Raw genomic sequence first — 23,281 nt, 5'->3', positions numbered from 1 at the left:
GTGTAAAGAGTGGTTAAGGTAAGAAAACAACTGTGTTTTTTTTTTGTGTTTTTTTTTTTTTTTTTTTTTTTGACTTATTTGTTTGAGGAAATCTGCAGACATATATAGTTTTGGGGAGGGGATGCTCTATGGCGGTATTTTGCAGAATCTTTGAATCTGCAATAGTTTGTAGTTGGTAGAAAGATGTGTCATCCTGTCTGTCCTTGCATTTTTTCCCTTTAATAATGCCTAATTGGTAGTGGGTGTTGGTACAGTAAGGGACGGATCTTTTATATTTTGCGGCAGGTGGTAAAACTTGGAGTGTACCATGTTGATTCTCATTACACTGACTTTTAAAGCTTCAGCTAGCAGCTTGTTATTTTTTTTACCCCGAATTGGATGGTTTCTTTAAGGGTGCCAGTTACAAGACTGGTTGTTGCAAAGCAGCCTTTGTAAAAGAGGTCAATGCTGTATTACACAAAAATGCGGGCAGCAGCGTAAATTTTTTTACAGCGGAGCTGTTAAGGGATTGGTTCCCCAGGACCGTGTCCGGTACCAAACTAATGTCGACACAAAACTCTGGACAGCTTACGCCATCTATGAGCGACGGCGGCAACCAGACAACCGGCTTGCCGGCCTCGCTCATAGATGGCGGCAACCTTTTCAGCCTTTTGAACTTTGGTTTTCACCAGAGTGGAAAGGCTGAATTTCTCTAGGCGTCGTCCTAGATGCCGTCCTCGAGGTTGTCCTAGAAGTCGTCCTTGAGGCTGTCCGAAAGGATGTCCTCGAGGTCGTCTTAGAAGTCATCCTTGAGGTCGTCCTAGAGGTTGTCCTAGAAATTGTCCTTGAGGTCGTCCTAGACGTCCTTCAGGTCGTTTTTGAAGTCGTCCTTGAGGTCGTCCTAAACGTTGTCCTAGACGTCGTCCCTGAGGTCGTCCTAGGCGTCGTCCTTGAGGTCACCCTAGACGTCGTTCCTGAAGTTGTTCTCGAGGTCGTCGTAGAAGTCGTCCTTGAGGTCGTCACATCATAGTACAGCTTCGCTGGTCTTCCTTCTTCACCAGAGTGGAAAGGCTGAAAGTGTTTTTTTTAAGATCTACAGTCCTCAATGAAACTAAATGGACCATATGGTTAACCTATAGCGATGCTTAGAGTACTAATTAAAAGGAGGAGCAATATGGTAACTCGACGCTAGAGCAACTGGATATACTTTTCAAATTAAGTGGATCATATGAAGTTACTATAGCAAGACCAAGCGCTTTTCTTGTCTTTTTTGCTGTGTCGAGCACTGTACCGTAAGCATCAGCTTTACCGGTTGAACTTTCCAAACACATTTCAATATCTTGCGAGAATATATCTAAGAATTAGAACCTTTGATTTTTTTAATAGGGGAGACATCCCACCAATTCATCCGGAGAGAAATGTACCATCGTAAGAGGAAAAAAAAAAAAAAAAAAAAAAAAATATTGCTTTTGGACGGCCATCGCCCTGAAGAACAGGCCAAGCAGGCCTCGAAAGTTTGGGTCTCTAATTTGGGCTTGTTTGGACGTTTCCCCCTTTTTAATGAGTCTCGCCCCAACCAGACTGGTTCCTGTCAAATGTTCATGTTCAGGGGCCAAAGTAACAGCAAAAGCCTTCTTCCTGGCTGCTACCAAACAATATATGGTAGCATTTGGGATCCCTCCTTCGGACGTCTGTAGATCTTGGCACTGTTGGTCTGCCGCCTCAGCACGGCTTCAATTTTGCCACAATTCTTCCTTAGTTGAAGGGGTGCATAATTGTAGAGCAATTCAGGTTTTCCCACAAAGTTGAGCCATCGAGCTGTGACGGACGGATGATCTCACATTTTGATGGTCCTAAAATATATATTTTATTAATATTTAATATATCTGATGAAAGCTTTGTCTTGAAAAGTGAAGTATTCCAAGGTCAAGGAGAGTTGGCCCACTGAGCCAACTGCCAAGCACAAGAAAGAAAGAAAAATACTGAAGGAGGGAGGGCTTTGAGATGCTTCGAGAACACTTTGCTTGCTGCAAAAGCTTGAAAAACAACAATGAGAAAAGGAGGAATGGTATACAAAGGGAGCACATGTTTGATATGCCGTCGTGTGCCGAGAAGGCTGAGGCTAGGGCCTTTATTGCTTTCCTCATAAATTTAAATGTGCACGTGACACCTCAACCGATAGGTTCAAATACCACCGCAAATTTTAATGCGAAAGCATTAACTGGTCCCATGGAACGCGTCGGTGTTGTCTGTAACCACGAAAAATGGCACCTCAATTCCGGCTGAGCGAAACGAGCAATAAATTCCTATTGGCCGCGACGCGTCATAGCTCCAAGGAAGGCCACTCCGCAGAAAAGCCCTCTCCTGGCGCTGCGGCCAGCGTGCCAGTAAAAGGGAGAGGGTGGTGCAGTAGGGTCTCTGCGGAGGGCAGCGGGGCGTGCTGCTTCTAGGAATGCACTGCATGTAGGAATGCTTTTGCGCTCCTATGCATAAGCAGTCTTAAGTATCCTTCTGTCATTTTTTTTCTCGAGGAGCACTAGCTGCATTTGTTTCCTGTTTGCATGATTCGAACCAGCTCTGCTAGTGTGGCACTAGCAAAGTTAGTTGACCGACCCTAGTCACTGGGAAGTTGCCTTTGGCAGGATAGCAATGCTTGGGCGTCTGGTGCAGCTCGAGCGCACAACGGAAGGCAACGAGCTTTCTCAGTCTGTCGGTGGCTTGTTCTGTTCCAGAGTGGGGCTCATCGAGTGGCTGGACGGCACGGTGGTGCTCAAGGACTTTCAGCGTCGAGGTCTCGATGAAAGCAGCCAGGGCAACCTGTAAGTCTCGCCCTCCCGGCGCACCCCCAACTCGCCGCCGCTAACGCTCCCATTCTCCTACTGCTGAGAGAACTTCCGGTTCCTGTGCCAGAGTATGTCACGACCGTCAGAATTACGCCGCAACTTGTTTTGCGGTCAGTTGGAGAGAAAGAAAAAGTCGATATTTCATTATTATTTTGTGTAAAAGTTAATAAACCGAGACGAAAATGGAGGCCTGTTCGGCATTCAGTGAACGTTGAAGGTTTAATGTAAAAGTTATCTGGCAAAAGTAAAAATTTCATTTCATGGTCCCTCTAATAGATTGCAGCTTGGGAGTTCTTGAACATTTTTTACAGCGGAGCTGTTAAGGGCTAGTTTCCCCAGGATCGTGTCCCCCACAAAGAAATGTCGACACAAACCTGTAGCTGTCCAGAGTGTTGTGTTTGCCTGTTGTCCGCTTGCCGCCGTCGTTCATAGATGGCAGCAACATTTCTAGCGACAGCGTTGGGCTTCTCGTCAACAAGCGAGACAGCCAATACTACTGAAGCCTTTTGGAAGACCATCGAGCAGACGAAAAGACGACTGGAGGATTGGTGGCATCATACACAACACAGGGGGCGCTGAACTCACCCCCAGGCTTGGGCACGATTATTCGAGCCCGCCCGTTATGGAGGGAGCAGCCGCAGTATCATCATCATTATCATCATCATCAGGAAGAAAAGTGGGAACGGAATGAGCGGCGATGTGCGCAGCAGCGCGAATAGTTTTGTAACCGCCACGAGGCCACTATCGCCGAAAGTTCCACTGCGTCGAGTGCTTCAAATTCCCTTGCGAAATAAGAGCAGGTCGCTCGCCTGGAAAGCCACCGACCAGAACAGAAGCTACAGCTCCGCTGCTCTTCCTTCTTTTCAGAGTGGAAAGGCTGAAAGTTTTTAAAAAAAAATTTTTTATATAAAGGGTAAAATAAAGCGTTATTATTACCATATAGTAGCTGGCACTGCATTATCAAGCCTTCGCATATTTGAACATTTCTGCAAAGATGCGCTTTTAGTTCAGCTCTTCTGACGAGCAAATAAAAAGAAAGCTCTTTCCACTTACGTTAAAATTAAATATGGCAACTATCATGCAAAAGCAGTTGACAGGAAAGCAGAACAAAGGCTGCGGAAGAGTGCCTCACTTTAAAATCTGCGCTGCCTGTACCCTCGGTTAATTACCACTCTATAATGATTATGACCGCTTTTCCCAAAAGTTGAATTCAGGGTGTGGTTTCCTCTAGTTCTCTTGTGAGCTTTTCTCTGAGCCCACGCACAAGCGAGGGAGATTTTCTAGGGTGATATTTTCTCAGGAACTCCTTTGTTCCATCATAAAGTGTTTTTCTCGTTCAATTTTCCAAGTTGTGAGCCGTCCACTGACGCATAACTGAGGCAGTCACTGCCTAGTAGATGAATTACTGTCGAGGTGGCCCATAGGGTTCTTGTTTAGTGTATCAATGCCAAGACGCAGAAGGGTTCCTTGCCTTAGGGAGAGCCCCCTCAAAATTGTTTAAAAAGCTCAGAATAAAGGGTGTTTGCACTACCAGTGTGCATGCTATATTTCTGTTTTGGAAACCCTAGGACAGCTATAGTCCAGGTAAGCAGGAAAGAGTTGCAATTGTCCCACCTCCAACGTGAGCTTCCCATTCTCAACGACGCTTCGGCGTTCAAAGCTCAATGTCTTTTGCGTGCTTACCAATAGCGGAAGGCCTTTGCAATAGAACACAAAGCATGAGATATGTATTTGCCGCAAATATAGGTGCTTAAAAGTGGTCCACCAGTTGAAAACAAAATCCATGCCCATGCTCGTGCCACAGTGTGTCTTGAGCGTGCATGCGCAGTCAAAGCAGGGCGAAAAACACGGGGCACAAGCTGGAGGCCGGCCGTTCAAGAGCCGTTTTCATTCCGTCGGGGACTGAGCGTATCAAGAAGGGTCTCTCGAAATGCACCTTTTTTTCTCCGGAAGGGCCCGGTGTTCCAGGAGCTTTGGCCTGTGGTCCACCGAAGACTATGCGAAGGCGTACAAGGAGCCGTCCCAGGCAGTCTCGCGGTTCGGCAGATGTGTTCGGCAAGTGAGCAGGGAGTCGCTCAGGTGAGGGCCACGGTACTAAGCCTGCAACACCTCTCCGACCGCTGTTCCTAGAAAATTCTCAATTTGTGCCTCATGGCGTCGCAAAAGGGGCGCGTGGTTGCCACCGTGCGGGTGTCGCAGCAGCGAATGTGGCAGGCACCCGTTCTGCTACAGGTGGCTCTCCAGCCTGACGGTCGATGCGAGCTTCGGCAGAGTTGGGACGCCGTGAGGGCAGAGACACTCGCATTTCCTCCTGCTTTTTACGGCAAAGCTGTCCATGGCTAGGGTCCCGTTGATTTTTCGTGTGCGACAACAGAAATGACGTCACGAGCTTCGTGACATCACACGACTTTATGGCGTCACAAAGCCACGTCACGTGACGTCAATTTTCCCGCGAAATTTAGCGGGGAAATCTCGGGATCCAAGGGATTTTAAATGCTGCCAGTCTTTTCCATCGTGTTAGTGCACAAACCTTCCCTAGGCTCCTTTTGGTCTTCCAGTTTGTCCCTAGTGTCTCCTAGTTAATTTTGCCGAGCATATTAGGTACGATGAGCTGGGTATGATGCCGTTGTCTGAGGAAAACGCACTGGCAAAGTACCAGTTAAAGCGGGTCAACATTTCTTTGCCTGCGGAGATGTTTGATCCATCAACCGGAAGTTTATTGAGCTCCTCCTTTTTGAAATGTGTCACCAGAGTCTGCTTGGGTCCGATTTTAAAAGGTGTGTCCAGGAGACGTTACGATCAAGACGTGTCTAATGTTTTGCAGTAAAGCATTGCTGGGACTGAGCTCCTGCCCGGAGGCCTTCTTTGCACTTCGGTCGCGCTTTGTGCTTTCCCACGCCACCCTCTGCGTGGCGCACTGGGTGCTGGGCGTCGGGGACCGCCACCTCGGAAACTTCCTCGTCAGCACCAACACCGGCCTCGAGATCGGCATCGACTTTGGCTATGCCTTCGGGCTCACGGCGCAGGCAAGTCGGGAGTTTAGCGTTTTGTTCTTGGCTGGTGTTGGTTTGTCGCGGTGGGGCACCGGAGAGAAAGCGTGGGGCGGGCGGACAAACCTAGACCCACTACGTGAGCTACACTCGAAAGTAATGACACTTTGGCCATAAACAAGAAAACTCTCCGCAAGAGGACGAAAGAATTTCGCCCAAGCTTCCCGACACCTAGAGCTCGGGAAGTTGCATTTTTTAATCCTGACTATTGCCACCGGTCTGTATATCAGAGGCCCCAAAAGAGCCGCGTAATAAAGTGCGTCTAGACGTAGCTTATTTGGTGGCATTAAGAGAACACCTAAAGAAACACTCGCAGGGTGTTTATGCTCTCCGAGGTTTTTATTTGAACATGAGCTATAAAAGCCGAACTGCCAAAAACATAATTTGCAACTCAGAATTCATTCTCTTTCCGCCCAAAAACGGCCAGTCGAGAATCGGCCGGTTTTAGTTGCACTCACTCTCTTTTTTATGATCACATGGCGTTCGATCTATCTTTACCGAATATATTCAAAGTTATCGGTGATGTAAGGCACACATTCGATAATAAAAATAGAAAAGGATATGAACCCCATTTTTCTGGCCTCTAAAAAGCTGCGAATACGCTGATTAAAAAAAAAAATAATGTAGCACAGCTCACAGGAAGTACATGTACACGTCATTCTCAGTGTGGCGACGTACCGTGGGCTGGACGACGCGAAGCCAGAGCCTTTTATACTGGGAGAGTTCGGCGGTTCTTTGATCCAGCCGCCAGTCTGGCAGCACTGATCAAACAGTCTGGCAACTGTGCGCATCCGCCATGATGTGCCTTGCCGTCTAGCTTGATTGCACCTTTGCATTTAATTGCATTATAATTATAACCTTAAATTGCAAGCTTCACCTTTGTTTGGTGTAAGGCTGGTGGCGGCTGATAAAACCCGTTTGCCCTACTGACTCGAGCCGGCAGTCGGCTCGCTAGAGTCCATGGAGCGAGAGACGACGATGAAAATGATCGTTCTGCGCTGCGCTCTGCCAGACGTTAGATGAAAAAGAAATGGGGGGCTGCAGTGCCGTTGGGTGCTCGAACAACACGAAAAAGGGGTTCAGGATGTACCGGTTCCCGCAAGGAAAAGAAAACCGCGCAAGGCACAAGATCTGGGAAACCAAACCAAGAAGGGCTGACTGGAAGCCGAGTTCTCGATTGTGCGAGGTAAGTTTATGATTAACGTATGATTAACGTAACAAAATGCTTGATTTTTCGACTTTCTCTTTACGCCAACAAAAGCGCAAACGGCAAAACCTACACGCGTATACGTCGCATGTCAATGGGGACCCACTCGCCAGGAGGCAGATCATGGCGGAAGCGGCGCCCGCTGAGTCCGCTAGACCTAGCGGGCCGTAAGCCCCTCCCACCCGCCGAACTCTCCCAGTATAAAAGGCTCTGGCGATGGCGGCACGTGACGGATCAACGTTGCAATGGATGGGGACTGCTACTTCGAAACTGTTATTCACAATATTGGCCAATCGATATTGAAGCGCAGAACATTGAACGGAAGGAATAGAAGTGCGAAACAATCGCATGACAAACGGTGCACACAATTCGTCGTCTGCTTCACACGCCAGAAAAGCCGAGAGAAAAAAAAAAAAAAAAAAAGAAGTGGTCGGGTGTAGGATTGTGACTTCCGGCCATGAGTGCTCGTGTTTCGGTTTCGAGCAGCTGAGATATTTTGCTTTATTAAAAATATATGTCACCCTGCACCCAAATATTGATTGGGCAGTCTCCTGACAGTTATTAAATCACTTGGCAAGAAATAAGAAAACATTTTTGGGGGGTGTCCCTTTGACACTAAATTGTTTATGGCTATTGTACTATCGATAAATAAAAAAATGTTTTCTCCTCACTGCTTCCCGAGACAAAGGCAAAGATTATTTTATAATTTGATTTAGTAGTTAATGTAAGTTTTTCCTTTTTTCACAAATTGTGAACAAGTGGGACGATACAGATGATCATATGGGCTTGGTATGTAGCAGAAGAAAAGGTCAGGCAGAATGTTGGGGACAGAAACACGAAGAAACAGACCTACACACCGCTGACTATCAACTGTGACTTTATACTTCTTCATCTCCTAAACCCAAGTTCGTTTGCCCTTCTTTTTTTACAGTGGAGCTGTTAAGGGCTGGGTTGCCCAGGATCGTGTTCGTGTATGTCGACACAAACCTACCTGGACAGCTACCGCCATCTATAAGCGACGGCGACAAGCACACAACCAGTATGGTTTCCGCTGTCGCTCGTTGATGGCGGCAACCTTTGTGGGAATTCGCGTACCGCCGCCGATTCGCCGTTTCCCACCGTGGTCCGTCAACAATTCGAGTCCAGCCTGGTTCTTTCACGGGAGCGGGATTCCGCTCCCAGTTTATTGGTACAATAAAACACAACCCTACAAAACACTCAATCTAAACTACAAATACAAGCTACATTACACAATTATTTACAAATGCACGTTAAGCCTAAAGCTAAACACAAAGGAGGCCCTTAGGCCTCGCGTCCCGCGATATCCTAGATCCGGTCGCCACCCACTTGCCTGCCAGTGCCTGCGTCTCGGTCTCGTCCGAAGTTCTTAGAGGCCTCTCGCCCCCTGCCCCACCGAGTATATCTATCGATGGGCGAGGAGGTTTCTCCTCGCCCGCCACGGGGCAGAGCCGTGTATTGGGAGAGTTCGGCCAACAGGCGGAGCAAAGGCCGCCGCCAGCGCCGAATATTCCCCCCGCGCTTAGAGCGTAAACTAAATTTGTGACACGGCGTCGACCAATCAGGAGACCGCGACGTCAGAATATTGCAAACGACATTCAAAGCGTGAAATAGCTCCATCTCACAAATGTCGGCAGTGAAGACAAAGGTACAGGCGCGTGAACCTAGCTCAGCAAACGCTTTTGTTTGTATGTGAACTCGTGCGTAGGAGCCACTTTCCAAAGCCACGCGCTCGTGCCCATGCCTTTCTCTGCACTGCTGATGTTGGCTTGTTAGAACAGCGTCCTGGAGACGCGGTGTCCCGCTAGGCTCGTGCGCTGGCTTTGGCAGTGCTTTCTTTCACCGTCTCAGCTGAGACGCTGTTTCTAGCAAGTTGGCCCTGGTTTGGAGCGCATGTTCGTTTATTCTACACTTGAATATTGGCGTGACGAAAACCTCGCACGCACAAAGTTTTCAGTCACTGAGAGTTACACCTTTTAACTCTAGCGACGCTAAAACGGCTTGAATTAGTCGTGTCACAAATTTAGAGCTCACGACCACCGCTAGGGGCTGTTTCGCGGCCTGTGGTTGGCCCCGAGATGCTCGCCTATTCAAACCAATGTATGGCCAAACTCTCTCGATAAACGGCTCTGCCACGGGGGCGCCTGCAGCGCCCTCCAGTGGCTAGGAGAGAAAGCGGCGCGTCGGGAGCCGAATTCGAGATCGCGATCGACCCCGCGGCAACACGACCATGTGATCGTGTCGCGGCCAAGATTGGCCGAATGGTCTGATGGGCGCCCTCGTGAATTCACGGTGCGCCATACCTTGCAAGCTATAATAGAAGAATGGATAGTTGGGCGCGTTGGTGGGAATTCATCGTAGGAAGCAGTGCAAAAAACAGGCGACGACAAAAAAGAAGCACACAGTGTATCGAGTACAGCTCCGCTGGTCTTCCTTCTTCACGAGAGTGGAAAGGCTGAACGTTTTTGTTAATCTGCACATAAAATATTGCCAATAAATTCAATTACATTTCTTCCTCACCTCAACCCACTAAACACTAAATTTCCCTCTTATTTCCCTTCACGGGGAGGTGCCAAACTGCAAAAACTGTTTTTATTTTTTGCTGAGCATGATGGGAGGGGTGGTTTTCATTTGAATCCATTAACATTTCTACCCTCTCATTTCAACGAAGAGCAAAACAACTTTCGCTTTTCTTCCTTTCTCACATAAAAACCATTCTCAAAACAAACTAGGTATCGCGTTTTGACCCTTCTCAAAACGACTTTTCTCATTTAAACCTTTCAAACTTTCTCAAAGCATACTTTCTGGTCTTGACCATTCTCAAAACGACTTTTCTCATTTTAACTGTGTACATGATCAGGCTGGGGAAAAGCAGTAATTTCAGCATACACTTGCGGGAAACCGAAATAAAGGAACCATAGGCAGTCTGAAGTCCAGGCACCTGAAGCTTTATTGCGGCTTGAAATGCTTCTTGGAGAGTGACTTGTAGAGTGCACGCCAATCCACGGCATGACAGACGACACGTAGGCAAATATAAAACGATCGTAGATCTTTACGACCACTCCGACACCGGTTGTAAATAAATAAATATTGCCAGATGAGCATAATTTGCATCCGATGATTCACGACTGAAATTAAGAAAAAAAGCTGCTCCTGGTAAGGAAGCCGTCAAGCCAAGCAACATCCGCACGCGCACATTGAAAAAAAAAAGAAAAAAAAAAAGCCGCAGTTTTAAACGTGTCATTGCGTGCACACTCCCCAGCATTGAAGCAATGTGTAGATCCAGTGACTTTACAGCAATGAACAGCCCCCAGCTTAGACGTGCTCATCTCAAAGAGTTACGCATATACCAGTACTCGCATTCTCGACGTGACCACCGCGAACCCGAATTAATCAAGCATCACGATCTCGCAATCTTTCTGAGGTACTTACAAGCAATAACACACGAGGAGCACCAGAAGAGAACTGAAGTACCGAAACAGCTCTAGCCCTTTTGAAACCACGTCGCCATGCGACCACGTAGCTACGTTGACAGACTCGGGGGGGCTCAGAGCGGCACGCAGTCGTAAGGAAAATTGAGCACGGGTTCAAATGAGACGGGTACCAATAAGAAAGGGTTGAAACCGGAAAGGTGAAAACGCAAAGGGCATTTTGCAAATGGGTTCAAACGGGAGGGGTTCAAATGAGAATGGGTTGTTTCGGGATACACCCCGCATCCATCTGTGCTTTCCTCAGTGGCCTCTAGAATCTTGCGCGCAAAGGCATTTTTGTGACTGGTAAGAATGGAAACATCGTTAAAACTTGGGCTGCACCCACACTTGCGGCAGTGGGCTGAAAGATGCCCAGCCGCTCTGTCTTTCACTGACGCTGCGTGCTCTCCAACTCGGTCGTTAATGCAGCCGCCCACTTGCCCGACGCAGCATTCCCCTCATTGCATTGAAATCTGGTGCACAACAACAATTTGGCACGTCGCGTATTGCAGTCTGTGCGCGGTGTTACGGGTTCTCTTCTTGCTGTTGGCCTGATTTATTCTGTGGCACCTGAAGTTTGCTTTGTTTGGTGCCGAGCACGCGACCTGAACCCTGTTGCGCTCCAATCTTTTTGGGTCGGTGGGTGACACTGTGGATGTAAGAAACTACAGCGACATTCTTTCATGTTGTCTGCTTTTGTCGCTCAGTGCTTAGTTATTTCTTAGCCAATTTCCTGTACATGGTTTCACGCACGGCTCCCTGGAGGACACCTTGATACCCAGAGCCACACAGCCGGGTGATCTGTTTTTGGAAATTTGCGTCAATGCTGAAAAATCAAATAAATGTTCTGCTTTTAATGTTTTCAACAAAATCTTAATTAACATCTGCTATAGAACACATCTACAAATTTCAATACCGCATTTTCACTTCCCAATAAATTCCAGTTTTCAAAAACAATGAGTGAGCCTTTTCTTTCGTTCCGTTATTGAACAGACGTTTTCCTAAAGTGAAGTTCATGCCAAAAAGTGGAACGGAAAAAAAACACTTCCAGAGTGGTCGAACCTCTACCTTTTCTTGAGCATCTCTGTATTTAAAATAATTTATAAAAAAATAACTATGCAGTGTAAACAAAGGAAAATTTGCGGGAATACTCTTTAGATGTTGGTGAATGTAAATATGGCATTTTTCATAATGAACTTTTTTGCAGAATATTCTTTTTTTTCGTAGGGTGCCCCCTTAATACAGGCAGTTTGCTGACGATTCGTAAGAAATGAGACTATCCAATTGATTATACTGTCGTCAATATTAACTTTGGAAAGTTTCCGTTGTAAACACTGGTGAGGCACCTGTCGAAAGCCTTGGCAAGATCTATGAAAATGGCATGGGTAGAAAGTGACGCACTGAAAGTGATGCGGGTCAGATACAGAACCAAAAAGTAGGGATTCAGATGAGAGGTGTTCTCGTAAAGCATGTTGACGTGGATGTAGAAGGTTATTGTGAACGAGAAAGTTAATTACGGGAGAGTGAAATATGGGCTCCATAATTTTACAAGGTATGCTAAGTAAGTGATATGGGCCTGAAGTTAGATGAAAGATCTCGGCTACCAGATTTTAGGATAGGTACGACGTTGCCTTTTTGCCAGTCGGAAGAAATATCGGAGGGTAAAAGGGATGCCTGGTATTCGCAACTTTCAGTGATGGTGGTACCACGGTGAGAGAATCGCGCTCCCTAGCTCCTGGATGATTGGCTTCACAATAAAGGTGCTTGCCAACACCTTCCTCACTTGAAAAATAAACTAAGGTCCTAATACAGGTCAGCAAAACTACAATTACTTACGCGTCGTAGACCCCGCCTTGTACTGCTGTTCTACGACGATCATCCAGATGACAGCCATTTTGATAGGCGCCAGTGCGCCCCCTATAGGTCGTGAAAGTTGCAAATAATAAGCAAGCTAAAATTACGGAAACAATTTCTTTGGTTACACGTGAAAACCTCAGTGATATGCCATCAATGCCAGGGGCGGAGTTTAAGCTTGAGCCGTTCAATAGACTTTGCGATTCCTGAAGGGGTGAAGTCTATCCCTTCCATTGATCTGGTACTGTGGGGTAATGAAGGAAATGGAAAAGTTTTGTTCGGAGAAATAGAGTTAAAATATTCATTCAGAATGGACGCAGTTTCATCATACTATAGGTCATTTCTGCTCTCATCCGTTAATTTGGGCAAGTTTGAATTTTCGCAAGTTGCAAGACATTGCGCCTTGCTGTCCGCGTTGCGTGCAGTTCCTGCCCATCCCGGAGCTGATGCCGTTCCGCCTGAGTCCCCAGTACCTGGGCCTGCTCGAGCCACTGGGCAAAGAAGGACCCCTGGCCAGTGCAATGCAGGACGCTCTCAGGGCGCTCCGGGCGGGGGCAGAAAGCATACTGGACGTCCTCGACGTCTTTGTACAGGAGCCCACCGTGGACTGGATGGTCAGAGCCTTCTCACTTTATTTCTCTGCCTGTAAACCGCTTTGTATGTTAAGGGGACACCTTGGCCTGGAAAAACAAAAATTACAAAAATCAATTTTTTTTATACCTGGATGCGACATATTTTGTAGTTACTACTACTTACTCGGGAAGTGCTCATTGATATAGTTACATTGATTCAGTTTCATGCTCGGGCTGTTTACGAACATGTTTTGAAGAGCTTTCCCCACGGTATTTTTTATCTAAAATTAGGATCTGAATACTTTTCTTTTGGGATGGATACCTTATATATCAGAGGGTTCATTGAAACCAACACTTCTGAAAAACTTTAATTACAAAATTTTATAATTGGCGAAGACTCGAGTGACTACTCAATAAAATAATTTTGATTTGTGATTTTTTTTTTTCAGAAATAATAATATAATAATAATAATCTTTATTTTTCTGTGTCTACAAACAACCTGACTGAGTGGTGCACAAAACAAGTGACATACTATATACATATAAAATACAACAATATACTGGTCATTAATACAATTAACAAGAAATAGATAACTAAGGATACACACTCATCATTGGGCTTATAGGGAAGACATTCATTTGTGTACTTGCGAAATGAAATCGCAATTGCAGATAAAAATATTGAAGTTAGTTTCACACACAGAATTGAAAGCGAGTTGTAGCCTCGCTAAAGGAAACACTTGCCACCACCACCCGGTTGAAAAGTTGATATGTTCCGGCTGACATGGGTCGGAACAAAAAAATAAATAGACTGGATTAAATCCATCGAATCCACCTCTCCGCAAACTACCTTGTGTAAAACTATGATATCTCTACTGTCGCCTCACAGACAGCTTACGCAATGAAAACTGGACGAGCAATGATTCATAATGGTAGAAGTTTTCTCTGCCAATATACCTCTCATAAACAATTCTAATCCTACACTCTGGACAATTTCGATCAGAGCAGTCTGCGTAAGAGTCGGGGAATTTCAGATAACACACTTAAACTCCAACCGTGATCTAACTCTTAAACAAAGGGGAGAAGGAAACTGACAACATAATCGTGAAATCAATCATGACATGGTTATTAAGGGGACACACCCCCCAGGGAGGTCAAATTTTGAACCCTTGCCTTAAAACTAATGAAATTTGCAGGGTAGGCTGGTGGTCATGCTAGAGGGTGTATAACAGAATTTCAGGTCTGTCGGGTAAATGATAAGGAAATTAGAGTAGCTTCTATCAGCAACACGCCTACGTTGTTTAGTTAATCTGTCGTCAGAAAGCTATCACCATATTCAAAATTTTTATTTGTTTAAAAAATCATTTATTTCTATAAATTTTTCTTCTGCAAAATTGGTCAACTTTTTGGTCTTCTGTGTCCTCTACAAAATTTTTTTATAAAAGACATCCGTAAAGGGACAAAAAAGTTCCATAGCTGCATTTCTTATTAAATTTCAGTCAGGAAAAGGGAAGAATGAGCCTTCCCTGTTTTGCCATTATCAAACGATAGATTGACTAAAATGGAATTTATACCAAAAAGTAAAACGGAGAAAAATGCCTTTATATGTTGGTGAGGTGTGCTGCACTGCGTAGCCTCGTCATCCACAAATGAAAATAGCTGAAAGCAATGTCAGTATATCGGAAGAAGTTTGAGGAAGACATCACCTACACTGCTGGAAAGAATTTCTGACATTTAAGGCGCAAAAAGAAAATTTTAAAACGTCATCTTGAAACTTCAAGTGCATTTATCTCAGCTTCACTCTTTGGCAGCAAATCCCACCTAATAAAACTATTGTCTCAGTACGAAACTACCGAGAGACTTAATATTTGCAGATTATATGCCGAAATTTTATCGAGCCAGTTACTATGAACTTAGATTTTGCATTTTTATGTTCCTTTATTATGAAAAATTGTTATTTGCAAAACTTGGCAAATGTAAAAAAAAACAAAAAAACTTTCATAAATATTTTTTGTTTAAACAAAATATTATTTTTTTTTTTATAGTAATTGGCAACAAGTATTCCAGTATGCATTCCACCAGAAAAATATGTGGTGATCAACACCATTTCTCAACGATAGATTCATTGAGCAGATTCCATACAAAGCTACGTTCTGGGGGTGTAGTACCTTATACAATTGGTTCACAGGGCTGAAACTTTGCATGCCCTCCTTCTATACGGCTGCGAACACCACCTGCAACTATCACACCGGTTGAGTGAGCAGTTCAAGAGTAGGCATGGCCAAGTAGTGTCCTCCCTTAAGTTTGGTGAAGGACAACACCCGCTGACAGGTGAGCCGTCGTTCGTGAGACTGCAGTCACGCATCCCAGTTCTTTCTAAGCCAAAGAAATCGAGACACCAAAACGATGGCAGTTGTTCCCAGATGCCCACAGGGTATGCTTTGAAAAGCGTATATAGCGATATAGTTCCATGCGTATTGAGATGTTCATTTCCTCCGTAGGAATACAAGTCATGTTCAACCTTGAACGACCCTAATAAGCCTTAGCTTTTTGACATTGGGAAAAGTTAGGACAACCTATTTGAGGGTTGCTGATGAAAGGAAACAAATGTCGTGTGCTTGCATGCTGCTGCAGTCTTTTTTTAATTTATTTCTTGTTTCGTAGAGGCTCGCCAAACGCCAACAAGCTGGGTCAAGTCCGCAGGCCAGCAAACGACAGCGAGGCAAGTACATTTCTCAATTTGCTCACTGCACTGAAAGAGGCCAGACCTTCTGGCCTCTTTCATGTCGCGCCGCTGTACTATCGGCGTGCGATTGCAAGTAATGAAGTTAACTACTCGTGCAAGCCATCTGGGAAAAGGATCAGCCCCGTGTTTTATTTCGTCGGCCCTTTTAGAGGCGATCCTGCAGACGTCGTCAGTAACCATAGCACGCTGCGTGTAGCATTCTCATCAATCACACTGTCCTCAAACTGTTATCACACTGATACCATAGTTACTTTCTCTCCCACTATAAAAGATTCCCTCTTTCTGCCCCGATCTCGGGTTAAAATCGCCATTTATAGTAATCGCAAGGCCCTGCCAATGGCGACCTCAACAGAAATGGTGTAACCTAGCATGCGGGAGATAAGCGAACATGGCTGACTGGGAAGGACAGTCGTCTTGGGTTCCTCCCTGCGATCGCAGGTAACAAAATTGAAAAGAAGCATTTCTAAAACTTTTTTTTATCGGACGTTGAAAGTTGGCTCACTTCTTATTTTCACTCGGTCTGCTTTCAATTTTAGGTGGGCTGTCTAGGGGTGTGCGAATACCGAATAGTAGCTCTCGAATCGAATACCGAATCGAATCAAGAAAAAAAAAATGAATATCGAATCGAATATCGAATAGTGATTTTATTCGTAGGAATTTTTCAAAGTGTGCTGAGAATGCGATTATTATATGTGCAGAGTATGCGCCTGGTGCAGAATATACGTCCTGTACAAAACAAAAGCCAAAATGTAAAAAAGTTCCGGTGAAAAAAAAAAAAAAAAAGCAGTTGCTGTTGAACGTTGGGCACTAAAGATCCAATTTTATGGTGCAAACATGATCTATCTACCCTAAACGTCACAAAAAAAAAAAAAAGTTTCAGCCATGCGTGCCTTTTTTTTCTCTTTAAAAAAACAACATAACACCGCAACTTCTTTTTTTTAAATATTTGTATATCTCAGAAAAGGGGCATTTTGCGATAGTTGGTCTCCATTTTAAGGAAAGAAAATGGCACCTGGGATTTGATTTCACATAAATAAAAAGACAGGTGTTAAATCTGAGTAAACAGCAACGAGGTAAACTGGCTTTAAACAATATAGTCTAAAGTAAGAAAAAAAAAACGTGGTTAGGTGGCGCAAGTCACCGTCCAACTGCCGCTACGCATCCATTTTTCCGTTTATCTATCCTGTTTTAGAGAGCCTTGATTTAAAAGAGGGAGCAACCGAAACCGAAACCACAGAGACTGCTCCATCGCAGATTGATCATGAATGCGCATGTGTTGTGTTGTCGCGTCGTCTTTTCGGCGCCTTCTCGCAGCGGCTATCGAGCGGTTGGAAACCCTCTCAAATCTAGGCACATTATTTTTCCGTTCCGTTTCTTCCGCGCCAAGCCTAATTCTTTTCACGAGTAAAGCCCCTCGCACTCATCTCATCAGTGGCCCCTCGTTTCAAATTGAAGCGCCGATGTAAAACACTCTTGCCGCACTCGCAGAAATCGGCTACTGCACCGCTGCACGACCACACGAAGAAAACCAACGTTACCACGTCGGCGAAACCAACCGAGTTGTCGTTCTGATTCGGAATCCGAATCAGAATTCGCGGTTCCAAAAGAACGACGACGATAACTCGGTTGGTTTCGCCGGCATGGTAACGTTGGTTTTCTTTCTGTGGTCGTGCAGTGGTGCAGTAGCCGATTTCTGCGAGTGTGGCAAGTGTGTTTTACATCGGCGCTTCAATTTGAAACGAGGAGTTTTACTCGTGAAAAGAATTAGGCTCGGCGCGGAATTCCGGCTTCCTAACAATTCCTCTCTGGAAGCGGCGCAAGCGAGATGTTTCAGTTGTGATTCAAGGGTAGATTATGTCATGAGCGTGAGTAAATCTTCGTGCTATAAAGTTTGTGGCGTTCGTTACTTTTCTGTTTTCTAACCTGTGCGTTAGATTTTTGTGGAATGGTCGGACCAAGAGGTGTTTCTCGCATGGTCTGTCTAACATCACGGCGCTTACATCGGGAGAAAAAACTGCTTTTTTGTTTGCTCCGCGCCCACCGCGCGTCTTTGGCCGAATATATTGAATATTCGAGAAACCGAATACTAGGAATTCGATTCGCGAATCGAATTATTCGGGAACTTTCTATTCGATTCGAATTCGTATATTCGAGTATTCGCACACCCCTAGGGCTGTCTCTCGGGATAATACTGTACTCGCGGTAATTCCCAGTCATTGTATACATTTTTCGGTTAGTTTGAAGTTGGGGTAGGTCCCCGCAATAGTAGCTACAATGCTATGGAAGGCTAACCTCTGGACCTGGTTAGTTCAAAGGATATTTTGGTGCATTCACTTCGGGAGCATGAAAACTCCCCGCAAATGTTGGATCCACCCCAAGCATGCGGCCATGCATGCTTTGGTCTATTGCTGCATCTGTGCGTGTACAACAATGATGGCCCGGTCACCCAGCGTGTGCTCATTCGTTGCCATCGAAGCAAACGGTGCGGCTGCATGGCCAAGCTAAGCGAAGCACAACCTCGCTTACCCCATCGTCTGTTGGACTGTCCTTAGGGAAGAGATGCAGGACCTGGCTGCTCCGATTGTGGAGCGCACATGCATAACATTACCTCGAGGATATTTTGTCCAACAATTACACATAGGTTGTGTAGGGATTACGTACCTTTTTGTCCGGAAACCACGCAGTGGCGAGGGGAACGTCAATGCTCGTCCCACCGCACATCCCACGGCTACCAGTGAGGGCGGTCGCTGTGCCGGGTTCGCCAACGGGGAATCGCTAGCGTCGAGTCATTGTCGATCGGACGAGCTCACGCCACAACTCGACCCGTCGCCCGGAGTCCGATCCAGGACTGCTTGACCAGACGGCCACCCGCTCGGAGGAGGGAAGGCCCGACAGTCCCGCGAGGTCCGCCGGGAGCTCCCTGAAAACGGGAGACGTGCGGAGGAGTGCGAGAGTTGGCCAGCATGGTTACATGCCCTCCCCGACACCATACGGAATGAGCAGGCTACAAGCGAAACGATTTTGGCCAGGACATCCGTGGCCTTTCTCAAGGGATGGAAACCAGTGGCTCCCACAGTTGACAAACACGGAGAGGTCTGCCATCCACTTTCAGACATAACGAAGCTGTGCCTAGTGTGGTGCTACGAAGTAATAGCGGTTCCAATGAAGAATCTTCAAGTCGCTCTTTGTTCCAGCGCCGCCAATGCAGAAACTGCTTTGACCATTGTAGAACATTTCTTCTGTGAGGAGGACACTCACAATCAATCAATCGATCGATCAATATTTATATTTTTTCTTATGCCAGCCAACAGCTGGAAAGCCTACTGGGTTAAGCACACACAGTAGAAATACTCTGCAAATTCATATATAAAATATCACCGCGTAAAATATGAAAGCACACAAGCATGTCTATATACCAATCAAAACATGCATAAAAATTATTGTTCATCAAAAGACAGGTTTGTATAAAAATATTGATGTCAGTAAGTTGGGTCTAAGGGATAACCTTACCTTTGTTGTTGTACAGAGCATGCTTGCCGTGGCATGTCGACGGAACTACTTAAAAGTGTGTCAATAGAAAACGTGCAGTTAAAGTTGTAGGAAATCGCGTACTGCCGCCGATTCGCCGTTTCCCACATGGTCCATCAACAACCCGAGTCCAGCCTGGTTCTTTCACAGGAGCAGGATTCCACTCCCAGTTTAATTGTACAATAAAACACAACTCTACAAAACACCCAATCTAAACTACAAATACAAGCTACATTACACAAATATTTACAAACGCGCGTTAAGCCAAAAGCTAAACACAAAGAAGGCCCCCAGGCCACGTGTCCCACTATATCCTAGATCCGGTCGCCACCCACCTGCCTGCGTCTCGGTCTCGTCCGGAGTTCTAAGAGACTCTCCGCCCCCTGTCTACCGAGTATATACAACACCATATATCGATCGACGGACGAGGAGGTTTCCCCTCGCCCGCCACGGGGCGCCTGCAGCACCATCCAGCGGCTAGGAGAGAAAGCGGCACGTCGGGAGTCGAATTCGAGATCCCGATCGACCCCGCGGCGACACAACCATATGATCGTGTCTGAGGCGCAGCTACTTAGCTGCCTCGCGGCCAAAATGGCAGAGTGGTTTGATAGGCGCCCTGGTGAATGCACGGTGCACCATAAAGTGTGTTTATTTTAGATCAGAGTTTGCTTAATTGCAAGCGTTTCATTCTGTTCATCGACTTGGTATTGTTGAGAGTTAATTGACTGCAAGTAATGGCAAAATGAACAGACAGGGTTTTATTCTACGTCATTCCTTTTCAAAAAAAAAAAAAAGAGGCCGTGTCTCCACGTGGTGAATGATGTTGACTGGGGCGAAGCTCTGGTGGTGCTGATGATACTGATTTTATTGTTCATAGGTAGTGCTGATGGTGCTGATTTGTTTTTATTGCTCATAGGTAGTGCTGAGTTCCGGGTTGCGTTTCGAATTCATTAATATTGCTTTATGGTCGGTGAAATGCAGAGCCAGTGGTTCCTCTAGCGGATCAGCTTTGGATCCGCTAGAAGCTGTGGGAACGCATCTCCACCGCTTAAGGGGAGGCACTCCCTTGGAGGGTCTACTTTTTAAGTATTTGTGCCAGGTCAATGAAATTTTTAGCGTATGTTAAACGTCAAAACTTAGGAGGCTACACCAACTTTCAACCCAAAAGGTTTATTCTTTGACAAGTTACAGCCTTATTTGTTGAAAAAAATGTACATGTAGCCGTGCCAAAGGAAAAAAACTATTGTTTCAAAACATGAATAAAAAGGCACAATTTCTTTGTTGGGATATAATGCTGAATGACTAAACTAATCGGTAGTAGGCTTGAAATAATTTTTAAGGCCATATTTCATGTAAAAATTAACTTTCAATAATGGTATGAATTTTTAATTTTTTTCTTGTTTCACAAACGTCAACATTTTTGTGTGAAGAAATAACAATCTGCAAAAAGTAAGCGCATAGCCGAGTTCTCCAGTAAATTTCATGCCAAAAAAGCCATACATTAGACTTGGGGGCGCTTAACTCATCGAACGATAGTCTTAGAGCTGTGAAAAATGGTGAAAACATGAAGCTGAGAAAAACGGGTTTGAACGTTCGAACAGTGTTTTAGTTTAGATGGGGCTTGCCATTTCATCTAAAATGCTCCAGGGGCATATGTCACTCCTTCCTCTGCACGGTCCCTCTGTGCCTCGGCCACAGCATCCATCTTCCTTTTTTTGTGGGACATCTTGGAGGACTCGAGCGCTTTCACTTGGGCCTTCGCAACCTTCATCTTGGTGGCCCTCTCTCCGTATGACGCTTGGTAGCTCCCTGGCTGTATGCCAATTTCCAACAGAGCTTCCTGATTCGCTAGGACGAGCCATGTCACGTGGCTCATCCTAGCGAATCGGAGCTCTTGTTTCACCAGCTTGACCAATAAGAGCGTGCACAGCTATGTTTTCTACGGGGTTTTACGGTCTGTGAGCGCGATATCGCGAACAGTGCTGCGAATAGAACGAAAGAGAGCGAGACGCTCATTCCAACGAGGGGGGCCTGTCCATGCTAGTCCTAAGAAACGCGGAGGGAGCGCGCTTTGAAAATGGCACATTTTCGTAATCGGCCGCATTGTCGGCGCGCACGTGAGGCCGCCAGCACGTCGAAAATAATTTATTTCGGAGTAAATACTTTACTTACAGGAATAAAATTTTTGGACAGCATTCTTTATGAGTTGTAGAAGCTGGTCAGCCTATTTTCCAAAAATGTGACTTTTTTGAAAAAATCGCGATTCCTAGGCCGTGCCTCCCCTTAAGTCAACGGTCCATGTCAGAAAGAGAATGTGTGGTATGGATCGTGGTTATATACGCAGCTGAGCATTTGACCGCGGCGCCCTCTCGTCTATAAATGTTGAGCCAATGCATGCAAAGTTTAATGCGATTATATACGCATTTGACCGCAGCGCCCTCTCCTGTGTAGACGTTGAGTGGCTACATGCAACGTTGGAGTGTAGCGTAATGGTTAAGACGTCTGCTTCGTAAGCAAGCGGTCCTGGGTTTAAACCCCCGTGCGGGCGTACATTTTTTTTTTTTTTTTCAATCTGAGCCAATCCCGGAGGCAGTGCGATCGATGTGAGCATGGACGCCAGACGGATGGACAAGGCTAGACCCTAAGGGCATGCCCCTAAAAGTGCATGCCCCTAAAAGTGCATGCCCTGCTGTAGCTGCTCTGAGGCCAGCAGAATTTGAGCGTGCACTTTCGTCGTGCATTGGACACGAGTGCGGCAACCAACGTTTGCTGCATAGTCGGGTCCAAATGGATTTGACGCAAGCACTGCCTCGCCACTCGACACAAACTCGGATCTAATCGCACACTTCGAGCAGAAACTCATGCCCAAAAATTTGGCGGCTGCCAGTTTTGCTCAACGGATTCTTGACAAGGATTTATTTCGTGCATCTAAATTTCCCAAACACTGGTTGCTGCTCTTCCCGGCGAACCGAGATAGCCTCGGCTCTATCTTTACCTTTTTGAGGAAAATTATGTTACCAGAAAGACGAGCGAATGCCAAGGAATATGAGCAGTCTTGGAACGTTGTAGTACAACTTCTTCGAGCAGCAACTTCGTTAAGAGGACGATTGCGCAAGCAACGTGCGACACGCTCAAAGTTCAACGACTGCATTTTTTGTTCCCCTTTTCTCCAGGGGCAAGGGAGGTTTCCCTGGACTGGTTCCCGCGTCAGAAAGTGTCCATTGTCCGGCAAAAGCTGGAAGGCGGACATCCGAGCTACATTCTCCGGCAAGTTGGTTTATCTTCTCTTGTTTCCTGCCATGGGTTCTGAGAGAGTGACTCGTACTGTTGTTTTTTAATCCTTTGGAGTATGGTACTTTCAAAATGATACCACCAAAAAATCGGGGCCTAGGAGTGCACCGGACAGTGGAATCAATCTGAAATCACCACGCTTTACAGATTGGTGGTGCCCTCTCTCGGTAGAAAGTAAAATATATTCCAGTTTTTTTTTAAGACGCCTAACCTAACGAGTCCTACGAACCGCATACAACATTTCTATAGCACATTCAGCACAACCAGTACCGACATCTTGAACTGAGGCTTTCAACTTGTTAGATCTTCCCCAACTAATCTTTAATTATTTATTCCATATGTAAAAAGGTACTTGGAGTGAGCTCTGTGTTAGTTATTTTTAATTTACATTCCTTATTTGTGTTCTAGTTTTATGGCTTTGTTGTTATTATTATTTTACGTCACCTTAGCTAGTTTTTATGACCCTCGTAGAATACTCTATAACGACATTATCGATCGAGCATCGACATCTCAAATGTGTAATCTTTTCTGCGCATCATAATTAAGGCAATCTCGCTGTTCGTGAGCACATAAAATAAACACGATGGTGATGATGACGTTGCACTCTAGATCAGTGGGAGTATGCTGTTGCGCGTGAACTTTCAATGTGTTATGATCAACACGTGGCAATTATAAAACATGCGCCGTAAATTTTAAAAAAATAATTCTGCGTACTTTTGTACA

The 23,281-nt window shown here is 45.6% G+C and overlaps 1 protein-coding gene and 1 long non-coding RNA gene across 3 annotated transcripts in view; one reads left to right on the top strand and one right to left on the bottom strand.

Annotated features, from left to right (window-relative positions):
* The window catches only part of LOC8026835 (DNA-dependent protein kinase catalytic subunit), a 374,591-nt gene that overhangs the window by 336,029 nt on the left and 15,281 nt on the right, over positions 1-23,281 (top strand). Inside the window, exons 83-88 of the mRNA XM_029967180.4 lie at positions 2,712-2,798; positions 4,776-4,901; positions 5,647-5,848; positions 12,847-13,035; positions 15,658-15,715; positions 22,441-22,534. Of these exons, the coding sequence (XP_029823040.2) occupies positions 2,712-2,798; positions 4,776-4,901; positions 5,647-5,848; positions 12,847-13,035; positions 15,658-15,715; positions 22,441-22,534 (756 nt within the window). The remainder of the gene's footprint in view (positions 1-2,711; positions 2,799-4,775; positions 4,902-5,646; positions 5,849-12,846; positions 13,036-15,657; positions 15,716-22,440; positions 22,535-23,281) is intronic.
* The window catches only part of LOC115309041, a 29,800-nt gene continuing 19,547 nt past the window's right edge, over positions 13,029-23,281 (bottom strand). For both annotated transcript variants that reach the window (XR_005715827.3, XR_006078471.1), the window contains exons 5-6: positions 18,401-18,659; positions 13,029-13,101 (exon numbers count right to left, since the gene is read on the bottom strand). This is a non-coding gene — a long non-coding RNA (uncharacterized LOC115309041). The remainder of the gene's footprint in view (positions 13,102-18,400; positions 18,660-23,281) is intronic.

This window comes from Ixodes scapularis, unplaced genomic scaffold (genome assembly GCF_016920785.2).
Source record: "Ixodes scapularis isolate PalLabHiFi unplaced genomic scaffold, ASM1692078v2 PGA_scaffold6__148_contigs__length_123643588, whole genome shotgun sequence".
Lineage (NCBI taxonomy): Eukaryota > Metazoa > Arthropoda > Arachnida > Ixodida > Ixodidae > Ixodes > Ixodes scapularis.
The sequence above is the reverse complement of the archived record's forward strand: the minus strand, read 5'-3'. Positions and strand labels throughout refer to the sequence as shown.